This window comes from Schistocerca serialis, chromosome 2 (genome assembly GCF_023864345.2).
Source record: "Schistocerca serialis cubense isolate TAMUIC-IGC-003099 chromosome 2, iqSchSeri2.2, whole genome shotgun sequence".
Taxonomy (NCBI): Eukaryota; Metazoa; Arthropoda; class Insecta; order Orthoptera; family Acrididae; genus Schistocerca; species Schistocerca serialis.
In genome coordinates, this window is record NC_064639.1 from 664,446,776 (window position 1) to 664,473,609 (window position 26,834).

General features: G+C 40.1%; 1 protein-coding gene and 1 non-coding gene across 4 annotated transcripts in view; one reads left to right on the top strand and one right to left on the bottom strand.

Annotated features, from left to right (window-relative positions):
* Nucleotides 1–26,834, top strand: part of LOC126457749 (arf-GAP domain and FG repeat-containing protein 1) — a 120,442-nt gene that overhangs the window by 50,345 nt on the left and 43,263 nt on the right. For 2 of the 3 annotated variants that reach the window (XM_050094296.1, XM_050094297.1), the window contains 3 exons: nucleotides 7,789–7,857; nucleotides 15,842–16,042; nucleotides 19,148–19,285. In XM_050094296.1, coding sequence (XP_049950253.1) covers nucleotides 7,789–7,857; nucleotides 15,842–16,042; nucleotides 19,148–19,285 — 408 coding nt within the window. The remainder of the gene's footprint in view (nucleotides 1–7,788; nucleotides 7,858–15,841; nucleotides 16,043–19,147; nucleotides 19,286–26,834) is intronic. The other variant, XM_050094298.1, reaches the window with a different exon arrangement.
* On the bottom strand, nucleotides 21,073–21,147 carry Trnas-cga (transfer RNA serine (anticodon CGA)). Its single transcript has one exon. It is a non-coding gene; the product is annotated as a tRNA-Ser (tRNA).

Sequence of the window (26,834 nt, forward strand, 5' to 3'; positions counted from 1 at the left end):
AGCCCTCAACACAGCCATGTTGATGGGTTGAGGTTCTTCTTACTTATCTTTGCATACGCCACAGTCCTCCAAAGCGTGGCTGCTTGATCTGGTGATTAAACCTTTCAGTGTATTTACCGAGCGAGGTGGCACAGTAGTTAGCACACTGGACTCGTATTCGGGAGGATGACAGTTCAAACCTGCGTCCAGCCATCCAGATTTCGGTTTTGTGATTTCCCTAAATTGGTCAAGGCAAATGCTGGGATGGTTCTGAAAGGGCACTGGTTATTTCCTTTCCCATCCTTGAGAGAGTCTGAACTTGTGCTCCATCTGTAATGACCTCATTGTTAATGGGACGTTAAAGCCAATATTCCTTCCTTCCAATGTGTGGCGCTTATTGTACAGATGACTGAGTACTGCATTTTATTAGACTGTGCGTTATCTGTCAACATGTGAGTGTTACGGAGATGGTTTGGGAACTCAAATGCGAATCCCTCCAGGAAAGGTGCTGTGTTTTTCGATGAATGCAATTGAGAAAATTTTGAGAACCATCATTTGAAGCTGACTGAAGAACAATTCCACTGCTGCCAACAAACATTTTGTGTAAAGGGCATGAATGTAAGGTAGAAATTAGGGTTTGTATGGAGGTGTATGTATTGTTATTTTTACCTCATTCTGTTTGCGGGTGGAACAGGAAGGTAAATGATTAGTAGTGGTGCAACCTACCCTCTGCCACACACCGTTGGTGGCTATATATATATATATATATATATATATATATATATATATATATATATATATATATATATATATATATATACAAAGATGATGTGACTTACCAAACGAAAGTGCTAGCAGGTTGATAGACACACAAAATTCAAGCTTTCGCAACCAATGGTTGCTTCATTGGGAAAAAGGGAAGGAGAGGGAAAGACAAAAGGATGTGGGTTTTAAGGGAGAGGGTAAGGAGTCATTCCAATCCCGGGAGCGGAAAGACTTACCTTAGGGGGGAAAAAAGGACAGGTATACACTCCACGCGCGCCCACACACACACACACACACACACACACACACACACACACACAAGCAGCAATCTGGGAGTGGGGCTGAAGGTGAAGAGGCTGAAGGTTCTGAGGATTTGAAGGGATGAGGATGAGCCCTCAGCCCCACTCCCAGATTCAACCAAACAGCCCTCGTCAAAGATTTACTGTCCTACACTTGTACTCTCTGCTGGAAGTATCACTTTGCCACGAAGAAAAATGATCCTAATCCTACCCCTAATGATCCAACTCCCCAAGACACTATCCAAATTGAACCCTGCCTGGAACAGTTCCGTCCTCTGTCACAGCGGGACCCACCTCCTCTTCCTCAAAATCACCCCCTCCAAACCTTCCAGGAATTTCTGACTTCCAGCCTTGCCTCTCAATCCGTCTTAAAAAACCTTAATCCTACTCTCAACATCACCACTGCTGAAGCCCAGGCTATCCGTGATCTGAAGGCTGACCGGTCCATCGTCATTCTTCCGGCGGACAAGGGTTCCACGACCGTGGTACTTGATCGTCGGGAGTATGTGGCTGAGGGACTGCGTCAGCTTTCAGACAACACCACATACAAAGTTTGTCAAGGTAATCCCATTCCTGATGTCCAGGCAGAGCTTCAAGGAATCCTCAGAACCTTAGACCCCTTACAAAACCTTTCACCTGACTCCATCAACCTCCTGACCCCACCGACACCCCGCACCCCTACCTTCTACCTAAAATTCACAAACCCAATCATCCTTGCCGCCCATTGTAGCTGGTTACCAAGCCCCCACAGAACGTATCTCTGCCTACGTAGATCAACACCTTCAACCCATTACATGCAGTCTCCCATCCTTCATCAAAGACACCAACCACTTTCTCGAACGCCTGGAATCCTTACCCAATCCGTTACCCCCGGAAACCATCCTTGTAACCATTGACGCCACTTCCTTATACACAAATATCCCGCACGTCCAGGGCCTCGCTGCGATGGAGCACTTCCTTTCACGCCGATCACCTGCCACCCTACCTAAAACCTCTTTCCTCATTACCTTAGCTAGCTTCATCGTGACCCACAACTTCTTCACTTTTGAAGACCAGACATAACAACAATTAAAGGGAACAGCCATGTGTACCAGGATGGCCCCTTCGTATGCCAACCTATTCATGAGTCGCTTAGAGGAAGCCTTCTTGGTTACCCATGCCTGCCAACCCAAAGTTTGGTACAGATTTATTGATGACATCTTCATGATCTGGGCTCACAGTGAAGAAGAACTCCAGAATTTCCTCTCCAACCTCAACTCCTTTGGTTCCATCAGATTCACCTGGTCCTACTCCAAATCCCATGCCACTTTCCTTGATGTTGACCTCCACCTGTCCAATGGCCAGCTTCACACGTCTGTCCACATCAAACCCACCAACAAGCAACAGTACCTCCATTATGACAGCTGCCACCCATTCCACATCAAACGGTCCCTTCCCTACAGCCTAGGTCTTCGTGGCAAACGAATCTGCTCCAGTCCGGAATCCCGGAACCATTACACCAACAACCTGACAACAGCTTTCGCATCCCGCAACTACCCTCCCGACCTGGTACAGAAGCAAATAACCAGAGCCACTTCCTCGTCCTCTCAAACCCAGAACCTCCCACAGAAGAATCACAAAAGTGCCCCACTTGTGACAGGATACTTTCCGGGACTGGATCAGACTCTGAATGTGGCTCTCCAGCAGGGATAAGACTTCCTCACATCCTGCCCTGAAATGAGATCCATCCTTCATGAAATCCTCCCCACTCCACCAAGAGTGTCTTTCCGCCGTCCACCTAACCTTCACAACCTCTTAGTTCATCCCTATGAAATCCCCAAACCACCTTCCCTACCCTCTGGCTCCTACCCTTGTAACTGCCCCCGGTGTAAAACCTGTCCCATGCACCCTCCCACCACCACCTACTCCAGTCGTGTAACCCGGAAAGTGTACACGATCAAAGGCCGAGCCACGTGTGAAAGCACCCACGTGATCTACCAACTGACCTGCCTACACTGTGACGCATTCTATGTGGGAATGACCAGCAACAAACTGTCCATTCGCATGAATGGACACAGGCAGACAGTGTTTGTTGGTAATGAGGATCACCCTGTGGCTATCATGCCTTGGTGCACGGCCAGCACATCTTGGCACAGTGTTACACCGTCCGGGCTATCTGGATACTTCCCACTAACACCAACCTATCCGAACTCCGGAGATGGGAACTTGCTCTTCAATATATCCTCTCTTCCCGTTATCCACCAGGCCTCAATCTCCGCTAATTTCAGGTTGCCGCCACTCAGACCTCACCTGTCATTCAACAACATCTTTGCCTCTGCACTTCCGCCTCGACTGACATCTCTGCCCAAACTCTTTGCCTCTGTATATGTCTGCTTCTGTCTGTATATGTGTGGATGGATATGTGTGTGTGTGCGCGAGTGTATACCCGTCCTTTTTCCCCCTAAGGTAGGTCTTTCCGCTCCCGGGATTGGAATGACTCCTTACCCTCTCCCTTAAAACCCAAATGCTTTCGTCTTTCCCTCTCCTTCCCTCTTTCCTGACAAGGCAACCGTTGGTTGCGAAAGCTAGAATTTTGTGTGTATGTTTGTGTTTGTTTGTGTGTCTATCGACGTGCCAGCGCTTTCGTTTGGTAAGTCACATCATCTTTATATATATATATATATATATATGCAGGTTGCCAGACTGTATTGGAGAGAACTTTTTAGTGTGAAAGGGATGGCAGCTATCATAATGGTGGTATTGGGATAAAGTATTGAGATTTTGGAATAATACATAATGTGGCAGCCCTGGATCGTGATCATCAAGATACTATCAATGCCTCTGAACAAGATGAGTAGTTTAAGATCTGTCTTGTTCGTAATGTTCCCCTAGGTGGCCCATAAACAAGTTGGCTAAGTCTGTGCCCATGGCTGTACTATGAATTGTTTGAATATATCCCCTTCGGAGAAGTAGTAATGCTTAACGATTGTGTTGGACTGATGCATAAGAAGTGAGGTAGCACATTTGAAGATGGAAGGATATTAGGAGCATTAGTGTTAGACATTAACAAGCCCATGGGCATTTGGATGTTAATAGGAAGGTGGCAGCCATCCGGGTGTAAAGGCAAGGCAAGAGGCAGTAAAAGTAACGGTTTCCATCTTCGATGTCGGAAACTAGGCTGCGAGTTTAGGGTAAAAGAGTCTCTGCTCTTCCTCATCCATCCCATAGCCCAGATCTTGCAACTTGTGACTTCCATCTCCTTAGCCCTCTGAAAGTTGAACTCTATTGAAAGTGCTAATGAAGGGAAAGGAATTAGTACAGTAAGTACTTGGTTTAGTCACAGACCACTGAAGTACTACCTAGAGAACACACAAGCTCTCACATTAAGGTGGCTAAGACTGTAGTATTGAATGGAGATCATTAGGAAGATAGGGTTTTATAGCCAAATTATTGGAAACAATGTGGTGTATTCAAATCGTGAATAAAACCGTCTTGCTTTGAGAAAAAAGTGTTGCATTTCTTACTGAATGGTCCTCTCAGGTGGAGAAGTCAAACAGTTGGCAGATACTTTTTCGTGCAACCTCTGCAGTTTGTCAAGACAGTGGTGGATCCTCAGTCCCTAAGTAGGATGATCAGATAAGGTCCTGTTTTGTGGTTGTGGGTGGCTGTCCTATCTTCTAATGAGGGTTTTGTGTTGTGAAAGGAACTAGGAAAAAAGGTGAAACAATGTCAGAGGCAAGGAACTCCTGAAAGGTAACCAGGGACTGTTTGGATGGGAGTTTGGGGGGAAGGGGGAGGGTGAGTTGAAAATTAGGAGAGGCAAGATTTTAGTGGATACTTGTCAGAGGAGTTCGTGGCAAAAAAGTGAGGGGGAAGTGAGAGATTAAGTCCATGGGTTAGGCATAATTTCAGGAGCATGATGTGGAACTGGCTTTTAGCTAGGGATAAGGATGTTTCTCTGAATTGATCTAGACAGGTAGAGCAAAGATACATGTGCAATGGGATTTATCTATAAGGAGTGAAAAAGGTATGCAGATGATATCTGGGAGCAATAAGGAGAATCTTGGGTGTAAAACTGAAGGATGCATAGCAAGAGGAAACACATTACGTAAACATGAAGGATTTGTTGTTTAGAGTCAAAAAAGGATTTACACAGGGGGCAGTAGAAAGGCACTAAGGGAAGAGAATAATTCATTGTATATCTGTGATCCTTGTGCACCAGAAAAACATTGGCTCATAGGCAATATTGCATATCTTGTGGAATTATGGGGAAAAGGGTGGAGAGAGAGGATATGGTGCAATTGAAGCAGCTACAAAAGGTGATAACAGGGTACCACAAAAGTACAGCACCATTGCGCTAGTGAGGATGGGAAATATGTGTGTGCATAAGAAAGGTGAAAAAGGAAATGAAGGGAAATATAAGGATGGACACACAGTATTTATCGGCAGCATATCAAACAACGTGACTGCAATATTTAAACTGAGTAGTACTGATCACATTCCAGCCATGCATGAATGCTTGTCAAGTGTCGCATCCAACCAAAGACATATTTAGAGAGATGGTTACTTGCCATAAGTGTGCAATTAGCTACACGTTAGGGTTAGTTGGTCATCAAGAACCACTTGAAAATGGTAAATGCTTTTGTTAGAGAACAAAAATGAATTAATTGTCATAAGGGAAGCTACCAAAGAAAGTACAAAAAGTAGTATGGCAGAATTCAAATCCTCCATGTATGTTGACATTCAATATGCTAGAAAAAACTAATATGTTACAGAACTGTTCTGTAGAGGGGAAAACTGTATTGTGTGTGAATGTGTGACCTTTTGTTAGCCTTATTCATCATTTATATCCTTTAGTTTCAAATTCCAGCACCCCTTGGTGCTGCCATGGGTGCACCAACCACTGTAGTTAACTATTTTTTTATTGTTTTTGCTGCTTCTCATTTTTTGCCCAGGATGAAATATCCAGGTTTAGTTCTGTTATTAAACAGTGTTGCCTATTTTCTACTCAACCAACAGTTTTGTAGAGTGAAATTATTATCTCAGTCATTAAAGACCTAGGTATCCTGTGTTTCAGAAATGAAAATAAAATATAATTTATATCATGCTGTAAAGTACTATAAGAATAAACCCATTACCAAAGTATAAACATCAAAAATGAAGCCATCATTACATTTATTTGTATTGTGCAGTGTGTACAGGATGTTCTATTTATCTGAAGTCTGCATGCACGATGCAGTAGGTGGCGGGCAACGAGCGCTCCGTTGCACAGCAAATCTGGTGTGATGTCGCTCGTGTACTACTGCAGTACTGAATTGAAAATACATTAAAATAAATTTTGTACACAGTCATGTCATACAAGGATATGCTAGAACTGTGTGCCATTGTTTTTCACACTTTTCTGACACCTCAAGAATTTATTCATCACACAATGTAATTCTCTTTGAGAAATTGAGTTAACTGAGTCATGGATATAATCCTTGAGTTTCTGTGACGTGCAGATTTGTTGTGTACACTTTATCCTTTAGTGCTCGCCACAAATTGAATCAGATGCTGTTAAATTGGGAGTTAGAGTGGACTAGATATTGTTGCTATTGACTATCGTGGAACACATCTTGAACTTCATGCAAAGAAACATTGACAATATGAGCCCTTACTGAACCTTGTTGAAAAAATTTGGATTTTTGTTCTCTTTCACTTAATTCATTAAAACACGGTTGCAAAATGTTTCACTCAAATCTTTCACTGTTAACTGTGTTATTAAAAAAAATTGTGCCTGTTATTCCGTCACAACTGACTACGCACCAAACACCTATCTTCTGATTGTAAAGGGGTTCCCCATGAAGCAGAAAAGGTCTGTTGACACTTCAGTGTTTACAATTATGGGAATTGGCATATCCATGTAAGCGAAAACACAATGAGGTAAAGATCCATTTCACTGTCATGCATAGGTTTCAAAACCCATGTGCAAAACCTAACGCTGTATGCAGGATCACTGGGCTTTAATTCTTGTGCTACTGTTACTTTATAGGGCCTTAGCCCAAGTAAGTTAGCAGAGGTGCAAGAAATTTGTGATATCTGTGAAAGACTTTCAAGAAACTTTATAGAGGAATTTTGAGGTGGTATACAGTGTCATTCACATGAGCTTCTGTGAACACTGTACTTCATTTTTTGTGCTCCTTATCCTGAACACATCCCATTTGTGTGAAATTTGTTCACTATTTTCTGAACTGCGTCATGACTCGTAATTCAAACACCTGAGAACTTCTGTTAAAGCCATCTCCAGACATTACAGGTGGACTCAGCACACACATACAGATTGTAAATAAATTCTCTTTGTGGAATGGAATAATTCAGTCTTGCCATTGTTGCATTCAGATACTTCACTGTTACAATTGTGATGTTTGTTTCAATTTCAAATGACACTGGGCGAAAAGATGTGTAGTGCAACATTAATGTGAAGATCAGCCTGCGTGTCTCCAGCAGCTGACAAACAAGATCCCACGCGTGTAGTCATCGGATAAATGGAACACCTTGTAGATGAAAGGAACATAATGTATTTCATTTTGGAGGAAAGTAGTAGAGTGACATGTCATAACCACTTATTTATAACAAAAGTATATTTTTATTCAGTGCCCTAATAAATGGTTAAATAAATGTACAATATTGTTGACATAAGTACCAAAACACTTCCTTTTAGTGACAATTACATCTGATAACCATTTTACTTGGAGTAGATTTTCAAAGGTCTTGTTATTTATTGCAGACATTCACTTTTTTGGCAGTACAGCTAGCAGTGATAATGTTCCTCCCCGATTTAACACCAACAGATGGAGTGAGTTTGATTCAAAACAATTTTGTGGAACTGTCTTAACTTGTGAAGCATGTTGTGTCTGCACCAGCAGTGTTTATTAGTTGCTGTATGTAGTGGATAGATTTATTTATTAAAGATTTTGCTTGACACAGCACTGTAGTGCTTTATTTGCAAACATAGCCATACAGTGTTATAAATTGTTTAATATAACTATAAAGTTCAATTGGCTTGTGGTTTTATTGAAATTTCTAGATGACAAGTCTTGTTTGTTTTGTTTGCTGTAAACAATTGCCTGTTTAACACCTAACAAATAATAAATATGCAAATAAGAAAACTATTTTTGTTAATCTGCAGTCACACCAGGAAGACTGGTCTTGTAATAAGGTTTAAAATTAGTGAGATGCACAGCTTGCATATTATTAAAAATTCACATGAATAGCTGTTGCAGGCATTGGAGAGAAAATGAATCTTCTCATCTTCCCTAAACAGTGGTGCTTTTTTTTTTAAATTTTTTATATATATAACTAGGTTCTTTATCCATTTCACAAATTTTAGTGTGTTTGTTTAGAACTTTATAAATAAATCTGCTGCAATAGCCCTTGGAATGTTTTTGTTTCTGAAGATCAGGCTGCAACAAACTGTTTGATGTCTTAGAATCAGTTACAGCTACCAGGAATCAAAATTAAAAAAATAATTTGATTGTTTTATGCACATTGGAAACTCTTGCTTATCAACATTAAAACTGTGTGATTAAGTGCTCAGAATATTTTGGTTCCGTGGCCTGAAGACGGAGTGAGTGCCTCTAATCACTCTGTGCTCTTTGGGATGCCACTTGCTTCCATTTATTAATTGCCTTTAAAATTGTAAGAATACAAAATTTCAGGTCCATACTTGCCTTTAGGAGGCAAAATTTTTGTACTGTACATGTAAAAGTAGAAAAAAGCAATTCTTAGCTTTTGAAAATGTTAGTTCTTTCCTCAGTGCTGAAAGAGAGAGTTAGGGAAAGTGGAGGAGTTTTCAATGTAGGTGGATCCCTCCAAGCTGTAGACTGAGTGACATACCTCTCCTTCCCAACTTTCACTAACCTATCCCTCTTTTCTAGGTTAGGAGAAAGTAAAAAGTTCAAAAGCTAGCAATAGTTAGTTATTCCCACTTTTAAATGTGCCTATTGACAGTAATGAAATTTTACCTCCTGAGGGTAAAATACTGGCCAGCCATTCTGTCTCCTTGTAATTTTAGTTTTCTCAAGGGAATTTTCTTTTAATATTACTAATCACCTATCTTAAGTAAATTCTAAGACATTTCTGAACTTGCTACATTTGAAATAACATTATGAAGTGAAGCGCATGTGGTAGTCATCTATTTTTGGTTGTTATTTTTTGTTGTTGCGTTTTGGTATTTCATTAATGACGTACAAAAAAATTATGTACATTTTTTTTTAATATCTCATGTGTTATTGTTAAGTGTCTCTGAATATGGAAATATTGATACTAAATTTAAATTGCATTATTTCTGACGCCATAACTAATCTTTCAATAGTAAATCATTGTAAACTCATTGACAACATTTGTTACAATAAGTGAACAACTGGATTAGTGTTGAACAAAGCATAAATGATCTTTCAATTCTCATAGATTGAGAAGTTGCCTAAGTTCCTGGCAATTATTTATTCCAATATGTATGAAAATAGTGTATTTGAAAGAAATGCTTCAAAAGTAGTGCATGTCTGTGATATGTGGCCAGACAATAACTGAACAACTTAATTGTGTCCAGGGGACAGTCAAAGGTATGTAAACCTAATCCAGATTTCATTATTACCACCTAGGGAAAGAAAATGTCTTGTCTTTAGGTAGTGCTCTAAGAAATGAACATAAACTGGGAGAGCATGCCATGGATATGACATGCAGATTGAGGTTGCAATCATTAAAACAAAGGTGTTTTTCATTGTGGAAGGATCTTATCATGAAATTTCAATCACAGACCTTCTCCTCTGAATGTAAAAATATTTTTTGTTTCCACCTACATAGGGAGAAATGATAATCATAATAAAATTAGAGGAATTAGAGCTTTCACGGAAAGATTCAAGTGTTCATTTTCCCATGTACTATTCAAGAGTGGAAGAATAGAGAAATAGCTGAAAGGTGGTTCAGTGAAGCCAGGCACTTGATTGTGAATTGTTGAGTAATCATGAAGATGTACGCTAAGTTGATAGTGAGTCAGTGCTGGTTATACAATGATGGTGAAAAACAGTCATGATTGCTAGATGACAGTCTTGAAAATATTGTACTTTAAAATACTAGTTATGCTGTTGGGGTTGTGTTGTTAATGTTCAGTTATTAATTAGTGTCAGCTGAGTAACCTTCTCTTTTGTCAGCTTTGATCGTTATTCTCTTTCCGTTTTGCAATTAATGTTTCGGAATGAATCACTGTGATAAACATTTGCAAATTTGTTACCAGAATATAAAAATTAGCAAGTTGAAAGCTTATAGCTGGTAGTTTGCAGCTGTTGCTTCCATATGTTATCACATTTTTTTAACTCTAGCAATTAATGTTAAAAAGAATACTATCATTTCCATTTTTCTTCCAAATCAATAATCAAAGTAGCACCAGAATTCTCATCAAACAAATGGAAAATAAGACAACATTAGATGCTGAAGTTTCTGAGAACATTGTATCTCAAGCTTTTGGAGCATAATTTGTGTCATAAGTAGTCTCAGAGGAGAAAGTGGTGCCAGGAAACACAGAGAGACTGTTGAAATCAAAGGTTTGCTCTGGCAGTTAGTTTTCCTTGAAGGGTGATCACATGTGCTGACAACTAATAATATGACCTGTAAACTGAAGAGTGTTTTGCTTCATGTAGTTGTAGACAAAGTTGTAACTGTGGCAGTCTAATGTGAAATGGAAGATATTTATTCATGTCATGCCTTAGTAAGCATTTTTTTTATAGAATCATCGGAAGGCTATTTACAACTTGCACAGAAACCAGACTGCAGCTGCAAGAGCTGGACAGCATGGAGGGGAAGCAGTAGTTAAGAAGAGAATGCGATTCGATCATAGCCTGTATGCATTCTGTACATTGAGCAAGCAGTGAAAGGAAACAAAGAAGAAATTTAATTTCAGAGAAAAGAAATAGTTCAGCCAGGCACACAAAAGGACTTTGAAGAGCAGTTGAACAGAAAGGGTAGTGCCTTGAGTGGAGATTATAATATGAATATCAATTAAAAGTACTGGATTGTAGTTAAAACAGGTAATGCTAGGGAACTAGATCAGGAATTGATACACTAAAGATAGTAAAAGAGCTTTGTTAAACAACTGGTAGCGGATGTTTTATGCCCTCTTTACTTCAACCATCATTAGTCCGACAACAGCAAGAAAAAGTCCTGAAACAGTGAAATTAGTTGATATTGAATATGGAGGCGTTTTGCCTTTCATAAAGTAATGTTTAATCATCACATGAAATTATTTTTCATCCATTTTTTGACAATCGCTTGACTTCCTTGATTCACATGAATGCCAAACACAAAGGAATAGACAAATATGGCTGAAACTTGGTGTGCATTCTTTCCAAAGATGCTACTAACTAAACATGACCTCGATACTCGCTGGTGGTGCCATCTCTCGGACTTTGCACAGACTTTTCAAACACCCCTCGTACATAGGAGTTTCTAAAATCGGAAGAGACCCATTTGGTTATGATTTTTTGGAGTTCTGTAATATGGATGTGGATGCTTGTTTAATAATTCTGGTCCAGCATCCTTTCTCTCTCTTCTTCCTCTTTGTCACATAAATTTGCCTTTACAATGTATCTAGTTTGCTGTTATCTTTATTATTTATCTTTGAGTTGATTTTATTTAAACGGGGTGGACAAAACATCTGCGGTTGGCTACAACGAAACTGAGTTTATTGTGTGTTATTGCTCTTTGTCATTCTATGAAAGCCATCCGATGTGCTTTAAGAATAGGAGTCGCTTTGAGATCTCTGGTAGTCAGTTTCTTCAGAAATTAATGACCCAAATATTGTGTCTTTTTGGCCTCCAGTGCTTCGCATTGGAAGATTAAATATAATGCAGTTTCATCCTCAGTACCATAGCCTTCACTCAGAGGCTTCTTTCTCTATACCCATTGTGTACAGCTGTCTCCTAAAGTTCCCAGAGCCAGTCATTAAACATACAGTGAGTTTAATCTGCCTCCTGTTAAAGCCAAGGATTGTAGAACTTTTCCTGAAACATGGTTTTGAAATCATTGTCTTTCATTTTAGTCCAATTTTGTTATGTGCTACCTCCTGATCCGGATATGTAGTTTAAATTTTACTATCACCTTAGTGATAGTTAAAACTGATTTCGATCCAACAGATGGATTCATCACACCTGCCCTGACCAGCCTCTCAGCTTGTTCATTAATACTGATTTCTGAGTGACCAGGGACCCACAGCAGGGCTACCCTGTTAGTTACCGCTAGCCTCAAAAGGCTTTCATGGAATTCTGCAATGACATTTGATCATGTTGCATGGGATGATGGAGATTTCAGAGCTGCTTGGCTGTCTAAATGAATGTAGATGCTACAATCCTTGTAATACCTCTGTAGATTTTCCTTTGTGTATATTCTGATAGTGAGTATATCCACCTGAGATACTCGGGCCAGCTTCCACAGAGAGACTGCTCTCACTAATCTCATCTGTGCATATTCTGATGGCAAATACCTCTATCTGGAATACCCGGGCCAGCTTCTCTGGAGAGTGTCCTCTCACTTGCCTAGGCCAGGCCTGTATACCTCGACCACAGCACACACGGCTGCTTTCGACCCATCAGTAAACTAGACTGTCTCTGGAATGGTTTCATGGTTCTTTCCTCCACTGCTCCATATTTCCTATGGTTACATAGGAAGATTCATTGAAGAAGCTAGAAGTTATTTTAAATCAACTGGCATTTCCCTGACCAATCCTTTGTTTACGTGATTCATTATATTAGTGTCAGATGCAGGGAATATTGGTTTTAACCTCTATTCTCCTGCAGCAGCCTCCTTTGTAACCAAAAGATGGGGACATGTCCACCGTAATGGGGACATGTCCACCGTAATGGGGACATGTCCACCATGCTTTTCAACCCAGCAGTGAGCATGCTGCTGATTCCAGCCCTTATGGATAGGCAGGCCAGCCTTTGCACCTTCTCAAGCCCATTAGCTGCCTTCTGTTGTACTTTATTCCACCACACTGTAGCCTCATAAATATCATAGGGCTATTGCAGAGGTGTAGTTCTAGCCTTTGCTCTTGGGGCAAAGACCCCAGTGTTTTCAACAGGCCCTTCTGTTGCATATAAGAGCACTTTTTGCCTTGGAACATACATTCTTTATGTGAGGAGGGCCTTGTTAGTTTCGCATCCAGGATTACTAGGTACTTCACTACCTTCTCTATTGGTAGACTTTCATTTCAGAGCTTGAAATTGCAGTATGTGTCTTGGGTGTGCTTCCTTGTGAACTCTAGTTTTCTTGGAATTAACGCTTAAATCCTATTTCCTACAACAATTTTGCTCAGTGCATTGTATCAGTCTGTTTACAGTACTTGCAAATTTGCCAAATGTTATGACTGTTCATCTGTGTGTCCATGGCAAAAATAATATTTAGCGGGTTAATGAGCTTATTAGTCATTAATTTCCACAGGAGCAGGGACAAGACCCTACCTTTCTAGACACCCTCTAGACATGTTTCCACATTATTAATGGTGGGTTTTACCTTTTGTTTACTCAGTATTGTCTTTTACCCATCCAAGTACAGTGATCTTGATGTTGTTTACTTGTGCAGCTTTAACCATGGATTCGAAGGTAGTGTTACTAAAAGCCACCCTCCTCACCCCCCTCCCCCCTCATTATCCAGGAAGATACAGAGTGCCATTTCCTGAAAGTGCAGTGCTTTTTCTGCCTTCCAAACAAGTTGGTGAAGTGTTGTTTCACACGATTTGCGTGGTTGCTGTGCATGTTTGTTTTTGTGTAGCAGAACCTGAAATAACCATCTTTTCTGAATGTGCATGTTAACCAGCTTTTTTAACTTTTTTAGAAGAAAGGAGGACAGACTGATTGGTCACATATTCTTTGTGTGATAAATTCTCCCTGGTTTTGGAATGAAATCAACCTTTACTGTCCGCCAAGGATTCAGAATGACAACAGCAGCCAAACTAACTGAACAGCGTGGATGGGAGTCTAATTAATCCCTTTACTGCTTGATGCAGCAGACCCTGAAAGATACCTGCTGGACTTGACGACTTGAGCAGTTGAAGTTCCCACTACCAAGACATTTCGAGGCAGATACCCAGTTCTCCCATTGGTTATTATGTCTTACAAACCAATAAACCACATGGACTGCATTCCTGTCCAAATCACCTGCCAGAGTACATTTGAGGAAGTGAGTCTTGAGGGGCACTTCCAGTCTCTCATGTGCTGACATAGTGTACTCACCATCCTCCCTTCTTAGCCTGCCTCATGTTTTTTTGGTATCGTAGTGAGGATATTATGAAGTCTGGCTCTGGTGACAGTAGGTACCACATGTACAGACCCTTCCAACCCCCCCTCCCCCCTCCCCACCTCCTTTTATACGAGCAAGGTTTTTGGATTAAGACCATGTCCACCCCCCTGTCTTTGCAGAAGGTGTCCCCTTACTGTGTTGCATATTTATCTGCAACACTTCCAGCTGCCAGACTGCTGCCATTGTCACCTTTGATGTCTTTGATCACCCTGTCGGTCTCCTGTGAGAATCCCAAATACAGTTTTAAGTCTTGCTCTTACATTGCCTTCAGGATCTTCTGTCCAACTTCTACCACAAGGATATAGCCATCAGTTCCAGCATTACAGCTAATGATGCTTCTCTGTTGAGACTTTCTTGTTCTGAACCCTTATTTTCTCTAACAGGACCTCTACTGGAACATTCTTAAGTAGTTGCGTTACCCAGATTGATATTTTAGTTGTCTCGTTGGACACTATCTCAGTCAGTGGATCCATTGCCCTCGTCCCCTCACAGACAAAGATCGGAGCACCCTTATCCAGATGGACTCTCCTCTTTTGTGCTCATGTGTTTCATATAATTTATTAAGAGCTAATTATTAATAGGCCTCTCAGTTGTGATCACTTGTTTTGGAGACTACATCTGCACATGGTACATAAAATCACAGGAATTTAACTTTAACCGTACTTCATCTGCTACTAATATTTTGGCTGCAAACCATCTGCAATCTACAGACCAAGTGAGATGGACTGACTGCAAAGCATTCCTATCCGCTTTCATACATGAGTGCTAATCAGTACTCAGAAGATCATGAAGCAAGAAATACTACACAGTCAACAGAGATAAATGCTAGCATGACCCCTCTATGAAAGATGTTTCACAAATTCTAGTTGAGAGTGAGACAGCTCGGTTGTCTGTGTGAGTTAATTCTTGCCAGTGCAGTGGAATCCAGCACTAGCAGTTAGACAATGGTACTGTCCTCTGTTGACCAGAATTTGTGGAACAGTACTTTTCCACAGAGGGGTCATGCTAGCATATATCTCTGCTGACTTACTTTCCATTCCTTCCACCATGATCTGCCATCTACTTTTATGCACGTGGCTCACCCACAAAATATATAAGATGGACTGTAGTGCTTCAACATCTGTCAGCCTTGCTCCAAAGATGGCTGGACAGTTTGAAACTGAAATATTTGCATCAGACTTAAGTATGGTTACAGCTGAATTCCCATAATTTTATGGAGCAATTAATACGCCATGAGAACATGTAGATTCATATGCCTGTCTTTCCCATTTCTTACTGCTCATTTGTCCAAATGGAGAGACTAGTTTCAAACTTGCGAAAGCTTGAGATTCAGTATATGCATTAGCTCGTTATGACTGTGCCAGCCCTGCTACCTTTACTTATGGTTCAGTGCTTGGTTAGTAGATGTGCCATTTGAAATCAGTGACTTATGTACAATGGGGCAAATAGATTGAACACTCAGTCAATTGCTTAGCAATAATGACATGTTACAGGTATGCCTACTGCAGCAGCTTTGTCAACAATGAGTAATAATGTTTTCGGAAGTCCTGCGCGCAAATCGGCAAGCTCTGTGGGTGTTGCTGGAACAATGCAGTCCCAGCCACCGTCGGAGGATCGATATGCTGCCCTTAAAGACCTGGACAGTCTGATGAAGTCACAAGCTTCGGATGCACAGGGGGGTGACTGGGCCACAGGTGAGTAAACAAACATCTTCTTCTTCTTGTTTTTGCTAATAATCAGCTATAAATTCAGTAGATTCTTTCTTTTTTTGCCTGTTCAAATTGAAAAATTGTGGCGCAGACGGGAATAGTCACCAACTCTTTAAGTTATCTTGTTCTTTCCAGCAAGGGAAAAGTTGAAATGCTGAAAACAAAGGAGCAAGATGTGGATGGAAATTTAAAAGCATTTTCAGCAAAGTTGTGTAATTCCTGGATTTCCAAGTTTTTACTCAAACGAATGTTCCCCCCCTCTCCCCTCCTGGTGATATTTTAACAACTTTTCTAACTGTCCACCTTTGGTGTGTCAACAGAACGTTAACCCCACTCAGAGATTAGGCCTTAAACCTGTTCAGGCTGGCTTGACTGCTGCCTGCAGGGCTGTCTGAGGAGTGGTCTATGATCTTGGGACATGAGATCAACATGTTGCCAATCGTGCCAACCATTATTGCCAGTAAATGAATCCAAGTGATGCTACTGCTGTTTTTTTATTCAAGCAACTCATTATTTGGTCTCATAATGTTGAGTGGACCCTGTTCCAGACCTCCCTATTTCAGAAAAATCTGAGCATTTTCCAGGAATTGAACCTGAGTCCTTCTGCACTGAACGCAGTGGTGCTAACCATTTGGCTGCAGAGGCAGTCATCTGTGTCAATTGTGGATATTAATTTTTCATTTTTTGGAGCTCAGCCAAACTTTTAACTAGAGGCAGTATGATGTGCTTGTTATCGCAACAGTGCTGCTCCTAAGACATTGTCCTTACAGGATTGATACAGTTTCTTGTGACATCCAGTCAAGGTTGTATGATTTTACCTCAGTAAAAAATTATTTTGAAGGCAAAATTCAGTATTTCTTTGTGTTATCCTCTGTTTTCTGTGTGCCTTGCTTTGGAAAAGTGCATCATGTGTTTAATGAACTGGCAGTCTGTTGTTTGGTTAAAGGCTTGCACTTGATTTTGACTGATAAACCTATTAGAGATATATGAAGCACATTATCCCTTCCACCCTTTTGTACACAGAGGGATCTACAGGTATAAATAAAAGATTGACATATTTCAGATTGGGAGTATATTCTTGGTTATAAGGGAAATGCCAGAAATGGAAATGCTCACCTACATTGTATAGTAATTCAGTTTCATTCACATGGCAAACTCAAAAAATCAGACATCTGATATTTTTCAGTTTTGAGGTTTTTTTTTTTTTTTTTTTTTTTTTTTTTTTTTTTTTTTTTTTTTTTTATTAGGGTTTTCTTCTTTTAGATTTTTACTTAAATTAAATCTATTTTTTCCTACTTTAATTTGGCTCACAATGTCTCATGTGAATAAATCTCAATGATTTCAGTTTTCTTTGGTGCAATATACTTTCACTATTTTGCTTTCTGCTTCTTTCTTCCATCTCAAAATCTTTCCAAAATCTCTTCACGTTTATAGGGGATTAGTTTGAGTCTCATTGTTGTTGGAGCAAGGAAGTGAGCACATTGATCATAATATATAATTTTGTTATGTGTTTGGTTGTTAAAAGTGCAAGTCTTTTGTTTAGGGGATGGAAGTCTATAAATAAGCTTAAAATCTTTTTTGTTCACATTCCTCTTGTGCCCACATTACCTTTTAGGTTTTGCAGTAACCTCATTCCATTGTTAAATTATCTAATCCCTTGAAGTGGAGTGGCTGAATAAGAATTCTCAGTTGGCCTATTGCATCACTGAGCAGTGTTAGTTTTTTCTGGCTTCAGCAGTGCTTTTATTCTATGTTGATAAAAAGGTTTTAAAATATGCTATGGAAAGTTCTTACAGATTGTTAATAATTAAGGAGTAAAGGCAACAACTCACTAAATAGTTGGAGTGTTTATTCATCAACATGCTCAACAACATGGAAAATTTTGTTATTTTTTGACAAATAATTTTTCTAGCTAAAGCACTCACATAAATGCATGTACACCCTGTCCCTCCTTTGTACAACTACCTTGTGCCAGCAAGAGAACACATCGGATTTGCAAGTATTTTTACTCTCATTCATTGTCCAGTAATTTAAACCTACAGAGAGCCCTGCAGTTACAGCGTTTATAAATGGAGAAGTCTCATAAAAGATGTGACTGAAGGGCTGTGGTTTTCTTAAATCATCTGCCAGATGCTCAGGTGGAAAATGCTAGAAGAATAGAAAACACAAACACACTAAAAGCGGAGAAACCGAATAAGAAAATTGGCTGTTATGTATCATTCCAGAATTCCGTGTATGTAAATAGCCTCAAAGCCTCATGATTTAAATTTATTATTTGTAGCCAGAATTCTGCTTGTACATTATGAGCAAAAGTGTTATTGACACAATGCATACATGCGACTATCTGTCATTTTCCACACCCTCTCCCCCACTACTCTCAATTGCCCTCCCTCTATTGTGGTCTTCCCAGGTCTGTTTAGATAACTTCTAGTCATAAGCATCTCCTCCTCCTTCTCTTCTTCATCCTCTTCATCTTATCATATTCTTCCTTCTCTGCCTCTAACCAGGCGAGATGGCACGGTGGTAAGCCACTGGACTTGTTTTTGGGAGGGTAGTGGAAGAAATTTTCATCCAACTATCCAGTGTTAGGCTCTAAATTACTTATAGTGAATGCTGGAATAATTCCTTTAAAAGGGCACTGCTGAATTCCTTCTCCAGTGTGAGCTTGTGCTGTCTCTCTATTGACCTCACCATCAGTTAGTCATTAAACCCTAATCTCTGCCTGTGGGAGTTTACACTATTACCTGGTATAGCTGTATAATTGCAGCTAAGCCATTTGTTGGCAATATCCTTTCTTTTAGGTGTACTACTCCGCTAGGTATGCAGGAGAAATGTACAGGAGGAAATAAAACTGTGAGGGTGGGTCATGAGTATTGCGTAGATAATTCAGTTCGTAAGAGTATTGTTCATGACAGACAAGCTTACAAGCTTCCAGGATCTCGGACACACAGTTTTAATCTCCGAGAAAGTTTCATACATTTGACACAAACATGTATCTGTCTCTTACATTTTACGTTTTAGCTTTGTGCTGATGAATATCAGTAGATGGTCTATTTGATCGTTAATTTAATAAAATCTGCTTTATTTTAGGTGCATGGTCATCTCCAAATACGTCAACTGTCCCAGTCTCAGTATTTGGTTCACCATCTCAAAATTCTCAGTTTCTTACATCATCCAGTGGAGTTTCTTCATTGCCTGAACCAGCAGCGATGCAAAACCCATTTTCAGGTAAGAGGACACCACATAGAAATATGTAGTAATATATTGAAAAAAGTATGGAGCTTATAGTTTATCAATAACTTCTTTTCTCAGGCTGGATGTAGAAAATGTAGACCATTTTTAATCCCATTATACCCATAAGATTTTATTATTATACGGTTAGCGCTAGTCTGTGGGTCTGTCTTTTTATGTTACTGTGGCAGACATTGTAATTTAATTAAGCCCACTTATTTTATGTGCTACTCCTGTGTTGAAAGACTTCAAAGGCACATTTCTGTTGCTATTGGTTTAATAGCCAAAAGACTATTGTTCAGACAATTGCTGGAAGTATTTTTACGTGGAGGTAATATTTGCAGGAAGTGAAGTTAAAACCTCTTAAATGTTGGCCATAGTTTCTCATTGGTGAATGAAACATTAGCCTGCAGTCTATGCACAGCTTTTAGTTTGCTTCCCATATGTGAGCTGACCAAAATGCTATTGAGCACATCGGGGACGCCCTTGAGCAAGATATGTGCGCATTTTACACAGGTCTGACAAATCTCTGTAAGTTATGCGATGTCATATATTGGTATAATCTTCCAACACCTTCGTGTCTACTGAAGCCTGTACTATGTGTTGTCACTGTCATCAGGGTGAAATGTCAAAATTTACAGCTAAATGTAGTTGATTTTTTTTTTTCCTTGTTTGCAAATTTGCAAGATTCATTTGTCTTACTCTTTCAATCACAGCTGCTCGCATATAGTATTGTTGCTGACCCTGTTCTGTTGAAGCAATTCTATGGGTTTTTATTAAAAAATTACATTTGCATCTACACGGTTAAGCCATATTAATGTGACCACCAGCTACGTTCATCGTTGAAGAAATACATGAATATTACCTCATGTATGGAACATATCTCTGACAAGAAAAAAATGCTGATAGAAAGAAAGAAATGAAGTAATTGTGAGGAATGTGCACTGTACTCACTAGGCCTGTGAGGTAACCGTACATCGAATGAACACGGACGTGGGTGCAGACTGGAGACAAGTTGCATAACCTGCAAGGACTGATAGTAGACCTGTCTCCCCTCCTAACACCAGCACGCGAACAGTGAGCAAAGAAATATAGAAATAATAAGCACATGGTCCTGTGAATTATATTAGTATAATTGAATTAATAGCTAAAATATATTTACGTTTGTGTCCTCATATAGATACTCCTACGTAAATCTATATCCCATGAAATTTTGACAAATACACCTCATAGTTTAGTGTAATATCTTATTCATTTTCCTTTTATAGTTTTGGCTGTTTGGATTACTGAAAACATCTGTCTTTAAAATGCTAAAGGGCAGCAAAAAAGGATAATACAACTCTTCCACCGGGGATTATTGTTCAGTTATTGCCAGAAGATGGTATAATTTGTGGTCAGTCTCACTCGCCACCCTTTTAAGAGAGCACCACTCACTGCTATGTTACATTTGTGATGTAACAGAAGAATGTTGAAGATCAGGTGGTTTGATCAAATAAGGAATAAAAATATTCTGCAACGACTCTGTGAGAAAAAGTCTAGCAAAGAAAATAATAAAATGAAAAGAATATTTGAGCACATATAACAACACGTGTCATTGCTTAAAACCACAATTGGGGCGATGCTAGAGGGTAAGACCTGCGGTGCAGGCCTAGATGTGTCGAATAAGGCAGATTGTCGGTTATGATCAGCACTTAAGTTGAAATGGAGAGGTTAGCTAGGAGGCGACAAGGAAGGACTGCACCAAACCAGCATTAGGATTGAAACTTCCTGGCAGATTAAAACTGTGTGCCGGACCGAGACTCGAACTCGGGACCTTTGCCTTTCGCGGGCAAGTGCTCTACCAACTGAGCTACCCAGGCACGAACCACGCCCTGCTTTACTTCTGCCAGTATCTCGTCTCCTACCTTCCAAAATTTACAGAAGCTCTCCTGCGAACCTTGCAGAACTAGCACTCCTGAAAGAAAGGATATTGCAGAGACATTCTCCTTGATTTCTGGTTTGCAGCCAAACAGATGGGGACTCATTTCTGACCACAAAGCCTCAGTTTTTTGTGGAAAATTTAGAGGACAAGTTTGGCATGTCTAAAATGAGATCTAGAGCAGTCCTCATACAGACATCATCCCCAGCACAGTCTTGGGCATTGCTTGCTTGTGACAAGCTCGGTGATGTTGCAGTCTCCATTACGCCTCATAAGAGCCTCAATATGGTTCAGGGACTTATTTTTGATCGTGACCTGTTGTTGCAGTCTGACGACGAGCTCCGTGCAAATCTGGAATGCTGCGGTGTCCACTTTGTACGATGTGTCTTCAGGGGACCTAAAGATAGTAGGGTCTCCACCAGTGCCTTCATCTTGGCTTTCCAGGGTGACACCCTGCCCGAGAAGGTCAAGGTGGTGATATATCGATATGATGTTAAGCCTTACATCCCTCCTCCCATGCGCTGCTTTAAGTGCTGGAGGTTTGGACATATGTCATTGAGATGTGACGCCAACCCTACCTGTCGGGATTGTGGACGTGCCTCTCACCTCAATGTCCCATGTTCGCCGCCCCCTGTTTGTGTTAACTGCGCACAGAAACCACCTTGCTCGTCAGACTGCATGGCTTATGAAAAAGAATGGAAGATTATGGAGTATAAGACCTTGGACAGGCTCACTTACACAGAGGCTAAACACAAGTACGATTGACTTCACCCTGTGCGCATTTCATCGACATATGCTGCAACAGCTTCGATGTCGCCATCCCTGGCGATGAGCCCCCAAGCTCAGCCGCTTTTTGTTGGCCCTCCAGCTCGGCCGTCTATTCTTGCCCCCCTGGTAGTTAGGGGAACACCCTCTTCCGTTGCTCCCCTGTTTTCAACATCGGGAGTAACAACCCATCCTTCTTGGGGACTTCAGTCCCCACCTCTGCACCGGAGAAGTGCCCGCCTCCTCCAGCTCCCCTCGCGCAGAAGGGATCGCTTGATGCCCTCCCTTCCATGGTTACTGCCCCTCCAGATGTCAGCCAGTGGCTGAAAAAGCCACCACCTGAGGGCCGTAGGGCTTCCAGGTCTTCCACGGTGCATGAGACTGGGTCGGAAAAACCCACTCAGCCTGATAAACCGAAGGACAAACGGGATCCTACCAAAAAGAAAAAAAAGAAAAAGGAGAAGGACATAGAGACAGAAAAGGAGTTCACCACTGCACCTGAAGATGATGTGGAGCATCTAGCGTCCACTCAGGGGCTGGATGTTTCTCGACCCGCAGCTCCTATGGAAGTTGATCAGGGTACTTCGAAATTGGTGGCGGTGAGCGCTTCTTAGGCGTGACCTGTCCCCCCTCCCCCCGGTTCTTTCATGCCTTCACAGTCGGATACCATTATCCTTCAATGGAATTGGCGTGGTTTTTTCCACCACCTTGCTGAGTTGAAACTGCTTTTGTGCTGCTTCCCTTCCACTTGTCTGGCCCTACAGGATCCTGGTTTCCTGTTCGGCGGACCCCCTCCCTCTGTGGCTACCGGGGTTACTATAAGAACCGCGTAGAATACGACAGGGTGTCTGGCGGTGTCTGTGTTTATGTTCTTGCCACTGTTCTTACTGCCCCAGTGCCACTTCACACGGCTCTCTGCGAAGAATTTTTGGATCGCGCAAATGACAATGAGATGTTCCTCAAGAGAATCATAACTGGTGGTGAGATATAATTCTACTGTTAATGATGTTGAGACCAAGGTTGTCTCCACAATGTGTTGGGAAAGGTTCTCAAAGACCAAAAAACACTCATCAGGTCAGGACAAATGTCAAAACCATGCTGATAGTTTCCTCTGAGTTTGAAGGATTAGTTCATCATGAATTTGTGCCACGGGGCCAAACTGTTAATTGATGGTTACTGTCAGAACGTGTTGTGGCATCTGTGAGAAAATGTGAGAAAGAAACGGCCTGAAATATGGCGAGACAATTTATGATTTGCATCACGATAATGCACCCGCATATTTGTCCACGTTGGTGTGTGACCATTGCACAAAAAATGAAATCACTGTACTGCCTCATCCTCTTTACTCTCCAGACCTGGCCCCAGCACACAGTTTTTTCCAAAGTTGAAAACCTCGTTGAAAGGACAACGATTTGTAACAATCAGTGAGATGAAAGTAAGTTCACAGACGGTGCTTCGCACATACCAAGACTACTTCTAGAAATGGAAAAGGCATTTGGAGTGGTGTATCAGTTGCGGAGGAGAGTGTTTCAAAGGAGACTGTATACAGTAAATAAAAGAGAAGAATAGAAAAATTTTGTTGACAAAGTTCTGGAATTTTTTTGAACAGACCTTGCATTTTCTAAACTAATGTAATGGTAACCAGAAGTTATCGACACTGATATTAACAATTTTGCTCATGAGATCTGACCTCTTTCTAACATGTTTTAGATATATTGTCAAGAAAGTTTTGTTTTTTGTACGGCTCACTGCCAAGGTATCAGTACACTTTGTTCCTAGTGATCATTTTTCCATTCAGGTTTACTATGGGCTTATGTGTATTTTACAACTTTGTTTGAAAAAATGCATACAGTCTTGTCAGACATTATTTTTAGTTGCCTCCTCAAACCTTCACTGACTTCATTATACATGTAGAAAGACAGCAAGATGGTGGCAAATGTAGATGCAAGTAATATTAATATTGGCAAATGTAGATGCAAGTAATATTAATATGACTAGAAATTATAGTTGTATAGTAAAAAATGGTAATTGCAATTAGTGTAAAGGTGAAATTGAGAAGTTAAATGAATATTTGAATAGCAGTTGCTGTTATTCTGAGATGAGAAATCACTAATCTTAGAATCGAAAACTGAGAGTTACAAACATCAGCTTCAAGCAGTATTCCAATCAGGTTACCAGGTGCAAAAGTGATACAGAAAACAACAGAGGATATGAAACTCAAGTAGTTACAGTGTGCTAGTGGAGAAAAATGGCCTTAAGTGCGTAAATAATCAAAACATTCTTCCCGTTGTAAATAACGGCCAAAAATGTGTAAACAACTCGAAACTCTCTTCCTATTTCTCAAGAAATGACTAACAAAGTGGCTAAGAAAGTGCCACACTCTCAACAAAATTAGTTTTATATAACAAATCTCATGTGCACAAAAAGGTTAAGCGTGTTATCAGAAAGCAGCAGTGACTGTTTAAACATTGAAAACAAATATTCCAGCCAGTGTGAAGGTTACAAAATGGTAAGTTGTAGAAGGAAAGTCAACAGAAAACATAAACAGCAGCAAAGAAGTGCAATGTGCTGTTTCAAGCAGACAACTGTGGAAGATGTGAATATGGACTTTTATGCAGCTGGCACTGTAAAACCTGACACAAGAACAAAAAAATGTAATTGGAGGTGTCTTGGAACATAAGCGTGTACTGAACAACAACGATTTTGTTGTTCGTGTGACTGGTGCAAATGGTGTGGCACATAATAAAGCCAAAAATTGTACAACAGGTTTGAAGAATTTTTTAGACTTACATAAAATGAAAAACATGTGACCTGATCTTTATTTTGTGTGTTAACAGAGAGATCCGTAAAACCAACCTTAAAATCAGACAACTGTGCTCCACATATACAAAATGCAAGGTAGCAGATATTAGTTAACTAGAGAAAATTCTGTATACTGAACATGGTGAGCATCTGAACTACTAAGGAAAGAGGTCGGGAGATAAACAGGATTATAAATAAATTCGCAAATGAAACAATCTCATTTTAAAAGATAGTCTTTCCATGCTTTTTATAGTAACACGTTTTTTAGGGAAAATGACATACAAGCGAAGGAAAGGTAGAAACCACATTAAGAGGAAACTACAGCAGACTAGTTCATGCAGTTAATTTTACTGCTTTAAATCACTCAGTGAAAATAAATGAACTTGCAAGACCCAGTGAAACTAAAATACCATTCTGTACTAAAACAGTATTCTCCTTCATATAAATGTACAATCACTTAGAGGTACAGTCAATGAACTGCAAAACTGGTTTGATAAAGCAAACTGTAGGGTCTCATGTATTAGTGAACACTGTTTGAAAGAGTTCGTAATAGACATTTGTTTTCCACTTGGATACTTGCTAGAAACAAGCTACTGCAGAAAGAGCATGTCACATGGCAGGGTCTCAATCTACATGAAAAGCAATAGTGATTTACATTCTCAATCATTGACCTTAGAAGAATATGCCTTGAAGGCATATTTGAAGTAGCTGTAATTATAATGCACATTAAAATGTTGTAATTGTCTGTTTGCCAAACTCCAAGCTCTAATAAGATAGTATTTATAGAAAAAATTAATACTTTAATATTGCAATTGACCAAATATAAACAGTACAAAATTATAATTGTAGGCAAGACTAACTAACACAGATATAAGGACAAAAAGAAAAAAATGTGATTCATATGGTTAATTCTTTGGAGTCATTAAACCACTATTATCTCAATCAAAAGCCCACCAGACTGTTTTCGTGTCTTGATAACGTATAATTAGTAATTGTTGGGTTCATATTAATGATATGGATATAATAGAGGGAAACATTCCACATGGGAAAAATATATCTAAAAACAAAGATGATGTGACTTACCAAACAAAAGCGCTGGCAGGTTGATAAACACACAAACATACACACAAAATTCAAGCTTTCGCAACCAACGGTTTTACAAATGTCCGCTTGTGTCTGTGTATGTGCAGATGGATATGTGTGTGTATGCAAGTGTATACCTTTCCTTTTTTCCACCTAAGGTAGGTCTTTCCGCTCCCGGGATTGGAATGACTCCTTACCCTCTCCCTTAAAACCCACATCCTTTCGTCTTTCCCTCTCCTTCCCTCGTTCCTGATGAAGCAACCATTGGTTGCGAAAGCTTGAATTTTGTGTGTATGTTTGTGTTTGTTTGTTTGTCTATCAACCTGCCAGCGCTTTCGTTTCGTAAGTCACATCTTCTTTGTTTTTAGACGTATAATTAGTAATACGCACAAAGACTTCCTTGACTAATGTCACAGAATTAGGAATATCAGACCATGCAGGGCTATGGCTTCAAATTGAAAATTGACATAGACTACTCCGAGAATCCAGTGTAAACAATATGACAGACCAGTTAAAGGAAATAGATTGGTCTTGTGTAATGTATAATAGCAAAAGTATTGACAAATTCTTTTCCAGTTCCCTGACAGAGATTAAGCACATAGTAGAAAAGATGTGCCCCACTGTAGCCAAAAGATGTACTGATATTACACATAAGCAGTACCATACATACCAACAAGTGGTTTACTCCACAACTTAACAAACTCAGGATACTACTATTAATTCTAAAAGAGAAGTATCGTAAAAATTAAAAAGTAAAACTGTATCCCTGTTGACTTTGATACACTCAATGAATATTTTGTAAATTTTGCCAACACTACCATTACAATCTATAATTCTACATTAAGTGCAGAAGCCCTGTTAACTGACGCAAAACAAACAAGTGAGAAACTTATGTGGACCCTAATCACTTTAAATGACATCCATAAATTAAATTAGTACATAAACAAAGCAATCCCAAAACAAAATATTGCTTTGGAC